The sequence below is a fragment of the Seriola lalandi genome, unplaced genomic scaffold (assembly GCF_002814215.2).
Source record: "Seriola lalandi dorsalis isolate HSWRI2012SDOR001 ecotype SW California unplaced genomic scaffold, Sedor1 jcf7180002054697, whole genome shotgun sequence".
Taxonomy (NCBI): domain Eukaryota; kingdom Metazoa; phylum Chordata; class Actinopteri; order Carangiformes; family Carangidae; genus Seriola; species Seriola lalandi.
In genome coordinates, this window is record NW_019525250.1 from 47,011 (window position 1) to 55,354 (window position 8,344).

Sequence of the window (8,344 nt, forward strand, 5' to 3'; positions counted from 1 at the left end):
CTCCCTTCCCCAGTCACAGCTCACTGTCAACAGCACAGGATTAGGAGCATTTGACTGGCCTGTTGCTAAGCAACAGTAACCATGGCAACCGATTCATTATGAAGACAGGGATGGGACAGGGAAAATGCATCAGGGAATGGGTAAATGTTGTACTGTAATTATTATGGTGTATTTTCAGTCTTGTGTGAGCTTGGTGCATTGAAACTCAACCGTCGTCGCTCTGGATGGCAGAAGTTTGTTTTCTGCTTGTGTGACATTGTAGAAAGCTTTGAAGGTTAAGATCACTAAGACGATCACAAAAAGCTATCATTATAGAAATGGCACCTTTCCCTCTAATGAGGACGCTCAAAGCAACTGAAACAGTTTTTATACATATGCAGACTGTTTTTTGGAGTCACTGATCAGTGATCATCATAACTAGGTGTACACAAAAAAACTGATGACAGCGGTAAAAATAACTGAATTCTTCAACAAACGGTTTTGCTACTTTTGGCCATGCCATTTAACTTCCATAATCAGTTGTGTTGTTTTCCGTTAGATAAGACAATTCGTGGAGCCTCTATTCAAACACGCTTATCAACAAGGCATTATGCCACAAGATTTGCCGTACTTGCAACTAAGGCTAAGAAAAAGATGAGTCAGAGGTGCACTTGAACAGAAATTGATGAGTCACCTGTGACTGTGACTTTGTCGCACTAAAGGATTGTTTCATTTCAAAGATTTATTTCACATCCACTGATTAACTGTTTTTCATGCCTATGGTTATAAAGAATACTTTGTGCTTATTGGCCGAATTGTGGTTGTTCTAAGATGAAGAAGGTCATAGGTTTCTTTGTTCATATTGTGTTGACATGGATACAGGAAGGTCAATGTTTTCATTGAGTCAAAGAGTAAATACTGCTGATGCTGGAGGGAAATTAGCTCCACTGCTTAGGCAGTTAATTAAAGTAACAGCTTGTCTTATCAATAAATGAATTGTAATTATAACACTTTGCTAATTTCATTGCAAAAGACCCATTAATTAGTTATCAATATATACATGGGAGGTTTAAACCAATGCATGTGCACTACTTTTCCTTTGCACTGGTCATGTCTTCATAGTGCCAGCTGTTAGTTGAGTTCAGGTTAGGTTCTTTTGTTTTTGTTGAGTGTTAACCCAAAATTATCTTCCAAATGTTATGAAAGGATGTAGCTATATATATGTGTGTGTGTGTAAAAATGTATCGAGTCATCTCTTGTTTGTACAAGCAGATTAAATAGCTGGAAAAACAATTTCTCAGAAATATCTACACATTTCCTGTGCGATCAATCTGCCTCATGATCTGTTGTTTGTCAGAAGCTCTTTAGCTGTTGTTGATGTCAGTATCTGCTTTCTGATCTGAAATATATTCACTTGTTACCTTGTCTTTGCTTGGGATGTTGCCTGCTATTAGAAAAACTATAAGTGTGTTTGAAGCATGTTTAATACCCAGCAGACTGCTTGACCATTTTGACATGGTCATACTGCAGGTTTCTGTAAATATTTTGCAGATATATTTAAGTATTTTATTTGCAGGTATTGTGTAATGGTAAAGGGGTGACATTTGCCTCTTTATTTTCTAATCTCTATATTTATGTATTTTTCTTTAATTTTTTCTTCTACGGTATCTTGTCAGTATATTTCTCTCTGTATGTGAATCAGGGTCAGCTTAATGACCCAGTCCTTTAACCATCTTCAGTCGAGGAGGACCTATGCGGCATGCCATGTAAAATAGATATCCAGTACACAGACACAAACACTCCTCTCTTTCTCGCACTGCAGATGTATTGAGCATGTAGAGGCTAGACTATGTGTTAGGTAACAGCTGTTCAGCAGTGTTGTGTCAGCTGACACTGGTTATGGAAGCAGGCAGTTCCAAGATGCAGGAATTCACTTAGGAGCCTTCTCTACATGTTGAAGTACCAACAGCGACAATACAGTACCTGCACTCAGTGCGGTAACATTTAGATTAGGTGTAAAGTCTATATGACATTTAGAATCAATGCTGCAATCATCACAATTGAGGGTGTGGCCAGATGTCCTCTATGGCCTCCATTTGTATGCTAGTACAGCATTCCTTTCATGAATCTGCATTGGGCTTTAGTATAAATGTTCAGCCTATATTATATCACAAATGACAGAAAAATCAATTCAGAGTTTATGTTTCTGTGTAAGTACTTTGTCACTGACTGGTTCAAATCTACAAATTTCAGCATTATTGTGGTGTGAATGCATCAAACTAAATACATCCCCAATGCATTGTGTAATATTCAGTTTAAAATATGTGTGAGTAAATTATCTCTGTAGGTCATACTTTAACAAGCCCTGATACACTTATGCACATTTCTGCCATATGTATGTTCTATTTAAACAATGTATGTATGTATACTTGTGATAAAATTTGAACAAGAAAATAAGGACATCTATTATAAGATCACCTACCAGTTAATGATGTAAGCCTGCTAGTTAGACTTTTGGCTTCACTTTTCAATTCCCCACTAAATGTTAATTTCTCCTACTCTCTGGATTTGATAATAATTTAACCAACCACATTTGTTTTACTGTCCTGAAAGTCCTGAATATCGGATTTTACTTTATGTGCTATTGCCATCAGTATTGTGTTTAATCTGTATTCATTGATTTTTGCATAATATTTCATATTTGGTATTTTCAAACCAATTTGTTGAAACCAAAAGATTTGAGCTCATTATTAATGATACGGTAGCAAATAATATTTGATCATGTTAAGGATGTTAGCATCCAAAAATGTAGAACATTTCAAACAATGTGCAGTGAAAAGCGACCATGCAAAAGTTCTTTATCTGAAGGACATTGTTGGTGTTCAGCTTTGCTGCTGAGTGCTGTTTTTGGTCTCTCAGTATAGTTGCAATAGCTTGAATATGACTAACATCCTAGCCACATGCATGCAGGAAAACGGTTAGGAAATGCCCGATCATCACTATATTAATTTGTGGTATTCTATCTGTTACATGCTCTCATCAATAATTTTGACAAGAACAACTATTGGATGTGGTTCAGTGGTTAGTGCTGTCGCCTCACAGCAAGACAGTTGGACGACAGACTGACAACTTTTTCAGCATGTACCCCACTTATAACTAATTACATGCTGGGATAAGCCCTAACTTCTCACCCTGAATAGATTAAGTGGTTTCTAAAATGCATGAATAATCATTTAAGGAGTTTTTCTTTCATCCTCACACCAGAAAGGTGTATGACTGCATGTGAATAGCACCAATCTTGTAATGACGGATAACACTATGCATGTGTGCTCATCACACTCCAGCAGTGGCAACAACACACAGGCAATAATAAAAAACTTCAAAATCTAAAAATGTACAAAATGTACCAGGTGGACTGAGAGCTGATGCAGTTAATAAGAAAACCATAACTGGTTATTTGTGAAAGGGTTTCACTTGAATCAGATAAGGCAAAATGTCAGTCTGGATACTAAACATCTTTGCTTCATGTGATAAACCACATAAATCTGTAAAAACAGGCAATGATTCAACCACAAACCAACCATAGATCAGCTAAATCAGCTAATCAGAATTAGCTAATGTCCACGTTCGGTAGGCTTTGCAACAGGACGGCTGCTCCAGTTTCAGGATGTCTTCTTTTGTGGCGCCTATGATCCCTGGCTTTCTTCTTCCTCTCCTATCTTGGAATAATAAAAGTTGTTTTTTTTTGAGTACCTGTGAACTCCCATTGCTACACAGTGCCTTCACAATCTGCTAATTCTCACAGGTACAGCCTCACACTTTATTCTGTGAACTCAATTAACACCATACTGCATTTTTCTCCTCAGACTTTATTTTTAACCTATAAAACTAATTGATTTCATGTTCCAACCTTGCACAATGTACACCCTGTTTTATCCGGGTAACCCATGAATTATCAGGCCAGTTCAGTTACAGAGATTACAAAGTTTCCTGTGTACTCAAGCTATTTCTAGTCAAGACTGTATAAAGACATCAAGGTGAACCTGGATACTGGAACGTCTTCAGGGAAAAAAAATGTAATCATGCCCGTGAAGAAAGAGAAAATAGTTGACCCCTCATAGATGACCTTGTCAGAAAAAGGTAAAATAGTATCTATTGTTGACCTTCCGTTATCAGAAAAAGCAGTTATACAAGCAATAACTACCCAACTATTCCAAAACACTCAGATAAGAACATGGATATGCTGTGGATAGGAAATTGTTCAAATTCCACAACCGTGAAAAGGAATTAAGAAACACTGGCCACTGTCTTCAGTCAGACAGATTTAAAATGATTTTAATTGTAAATGCATTTCACCAGTTTCTACTAAATCAGTCCTCATACCCCCAGCCAAAGGACTTTGGATAAAGACCATAAAATTTGGCTTTCTTAATTGTTTATTTAATCAAAACTGAATGAACTGTACAGGATCATTTAGGACCAGTGGATAAAGTGGTCATGTTTTCCCTGTTAGGTTATTAGGGAAAGGGAAAGTAGCCTCAGCAATTTTGTCGTAAAAACACTTGCCTACAATAGTAATAAATGATGAAAACAAGAATATGTTGGATATGTGGTAGGGTAGCTGCTCAGCAATGAATACAATTAAATTCCAGTCATCAGTCCATAGTGAGTACCAAAAAAAAGTTTTTTCTGGCTTTCTGTGGCCAACCTCCAAATCAGGTCTCTCCACAGAAAAGATCATTCATGCAACTTCATATCCCCCAAATTTTGGTAAACAATTTATTTTTTGCATAGACTTAAAGCTTTACAAAGCTGTATCCGATACCTGTTCAACTCAAAGTCCATTTAGTAGAGTGAACATTAACACTCATGCATGTTTGTTTACCTACTTAAAATGATAAGCTGTTCAGCAGTTTGGTTGTTTCAGACTCCTTCAGTGAGCTAAAGACTCTGCATTTGCTCTCACCAAGTTGTCTCCATTAGACAGTTGGGTGTCAGTGTGTTGAGCAAGATGCTATCATTTACTCTATAAGGTTTAAAAGAGACTAAAGTAAGCTTAATTCAGCGTAATTCAATGTTCAAACTCTTCTAGGTATTGTTTTAATTGAGTAATAATCAAGCAACACAGTTTGCAAAGATGATTTTGAAAATACCCCGTATTAACCTCAGACAGTCCCTTTCTTCAAAAAATGCAGTCACAAAGAAAAGATAAAAGGAGAAAAAATGTAGTCCCTGTATCAGTGTAGCCAAAGCACGGTTGTTGTATTGTAGATGGGGATGTACAGAGAGGAAATGACACAGCAGAACAGGCTTGTGTTCCCTTTGCTTCTCAGAGCTGTTAAACCATTTGCTAAAATATTACTTGTTTGGCATTGATATCAAAAATCATTGCAGTAAATCAGATAAGTATTATCTGTCTCACACAAGAGATGTATTTGTGTCATTTAAATTATGTAATCCTGTGGTGAGAAATGAATGTTCCACCTCTTCTCACGAATGGTGTAAAAACTTAACATGAGAGAATATTTGTATAATTTGTGCTAAATGGATTGTGAGGGGTTTGTCTCTCCTCAAACGACTGTTAGTGTGAGTGGCTGCTACATGCAAGTGTGTTTTTGTGTATACATAAGTTCATATGCATACATCTACTGGGAGTGGAAATGTGGGCCCTTTTAAATCAGATTTTTCTTACCGTCTGGTTGTCCTCGTAGAGTTTGAGGTCATAGCCACTTAGCTCGACACAGAAAATGATTGCAGTCACGCCCTCAAAACAGTGGATCCACTTCTTTCTCTCTGAACGCTGTCCACCCACATCTACCATCTTGAAGGTGAGCTCCTTGAAGGTGAACTTGTTCTCCACAATGCCGGTGGTCATGTCGCGGGATCGGAGGATGTCCTCGACAGTAGGGATGTACTCAGGTGCGGAGATGCGGTCCAGGTCATTCAGGTAGTAGGCAGTGTTGTCCTCTAAGTGGTACTCATTGGATCGTTGAAAGCACTCCTGGACCCCTGAGTCAGCCCACAGACGTTTCATGACCCCCAGCAGCTCTGGAGTGATCTCCCCTTTGCTCTCAGCCGGCCCTGTGAGGGCAAAGAGCTGCACGGCATCGTAGGCGCGATCAGGATTGTGAAAGTCGATCTTGAGGGTGGTGAGGGCCCGGATGATTCGGGTGAGAGAGTCGATGGCATTGTACAGAATGAGGGGCTTGTACTCCTTGCATGCCTCCAGGTTGAAGCCTCCACTGTGGATGATCTTCATCTGTTTGACGATGGTGCTCTTGCCCGAGTTGCTGGTGCCCAGCAACAGTAGTTTGATCTCACGCCGCTGCCGTTGACTCTCTGAGCGCAAGTGGCGGTCGATTCGCCGCGAGCGCCGCGCGGCTTCCTTCTCCTCCGAACTCTGACGGCATCCCATGGTCCTCCACCACGTGGTAAGCACAAAGGAACTCGTGCTGCTGCTTAATGTGAAAGCAAATTATAACGAAGAGGTGACTAAAAGGGAGCTTATGGAAGAGTTGGAGAGGGTTTTCACTAAAGGTAGGAGGTTGCTGGGGAAGAGGCAGACGAAACTTCACAACGGACCAATTTAACACTAGACAGGAGAGCCACCACACAGAGGAGTGACTCAGGAGTATTTCATTCTTCTTGTTCAGGGGCAGTCTGTGAGTCCTGTGTGGGCAGAACCCAGACTTGTGGGATGCCCACACAGCGCCTGGCACTGAGGTTGGACTGCCTGCTGAAGCCAAGGGAGCTGGGGTTCATAGCAGGGGCTCCCCCTGAGGAAAAGCTCTGGAGGAGGGCTGGGGAATGTTCAGTGTATGTCAGTAGAGAGAGTGTTTGGACTTGATGCATGTGAATTGCAAAACACCCTCACTCTCCTCCCACATGGCTCTTTTGGTGCGTTGCCCTTGTTTGGCTACTGCAACCATCAACTTCAGTTCGATATTTGGCCTGTTTTGCTCGATCCTCCTGATAAAATCTTTTCTGCTTCTTCTGCGGTGTGATATCTCCCGGAGAACTTAAGGCCTCTGAGTCTGCAAACACATAAAACAGAGAAGAGACATGAATAGAAGTTTGAGATCAGATAAGACCAGTTTCATTACTTACTATAGCGATAAGAAGATTGATACCACTGTCATGTCTATTTGTGTGTGGAGCTGGAGCTAAGAAATAGTTAGCCTTGCTTAGCATAAAGAGCGGAAGCAGGGGGAAAGAGCCAGTATGGCTCTCTCCAAAATTAAAAAGACACAAAACATTTTTTGTTTGTTTAAACCCTACATAAACAGATATGTAAAAATGAGAATGTTTGGTTTCAGGGGTTTTAGAGGCTTTTAACAAAACCTTTGGAGAAAGCTAGGCTACATGCTTGTCCCTCTCCCTCCAGTCTCTTATGCAAAGTGTGGCTAATCGCCTCTTGGTTTGAGCTCTACGCTTAAAACACAGACATAATAGTGATATCAATCCTCTTATCTCAATCTTGGAAAGAAAACACATTTCTATTACTGAACTATTAAGTTTCATTAAAAAAGCAGAAACAAAAATACTTTACCTTTCTTCAACAAATGGAAATTGATTGTTTGGCGATGAAAGCATAAACAGTCACATGCAGAACCTACTAATGCGTACACTTCCCATTCAACCACTGCCATGCTACCCTTTTTCTGTTTACACTACCTCTTCAGATTTCTGCTCCTAACAGCAGTCACACACCCCATCTTGCTCCATCTGCAGTTCTGTGTTACCATAGACTGAGCCAAAGTAGATCTCAGCTGACCACGCCTATCCATTTAACACCACACACACACACACACACACACACACACACACACACACACACAGACAGAGACTCATTATGTGCACAATCAAGGTCAAACATACGCACAGAAATAGGCGGAGAAAAACAAACTCCACTATTTCAAAGAAAACTGATTTAGGATAGATAAATGTGTTTCCTTGTGATCAGTAGCATCTCCTGCTATTCAGCTCACTGCCTCTGAATGTCCTCTGTCTGGTCGACATCAGGTGAAATGCTTATTTACTATCACAATGGAAAATAACAGGCTTAAACCAGCAGGTGCCTCTCATTCTTTCATACCGCAGCAAAGCCCCATCTCCTTGCCCAGACATCTGTGTTGTTATCCTTCAGATTCCTTTAGATTCACACTGTGATCAGAAAGAGAATAAGAAATATTCCAGAGAATATTTGGTTTCATTCTGCTCCCGCTTTGATATATCAGCTTTTCAGGAGGCAGCACTTTTACTCCAATAAAACAAATATTGAGTGCTAATCATTTTGGGGACATGAAATCGAATAAAATGCTGTCTTATAGTATGGGATAAATTTAAAGCAAAAACCAATCTGGTG

The 8,344-nt window shown here is 39.8% G+C and overlaps 1 protein-coding gene across 2 annotated transcripts in view; it reads right to left on the reverse strand.

The window, feature by feature from the left end:
* The window catches only part of gnaz (guanine nucleotide binding protein (G protein), alpha z polypeptide), a 25,201-nt gene that overhangs the window by 4,592 nt on the left and 12,265 nt on the right, over window positions 1–8,344 (reverse strand). The window contains exons 1-2 of one of the 2 annotated variants that reach the window (XM_023424027.2): window positions 7,529–7,727; window positions 5,672–7,013 (exon numbers count right to left, since the gene is read on the reverse strand). In XM_023424027.2, the coding sequence (XP_023279795.1) occupies window positions 5,672–6,394 (723 nt within the window). In that variant the 5' untranslated portion in view covers window positions 6,395–7,013; window positions 7,529–7,727. Of the gene's footprint in view, window positions 1–5,671; window positions 7,014–7,528; window positions 7,728–8,344 lie in introns of those variants that run through there. The other variant, XM_023424026.2, reaches the window with a different exon arrangement.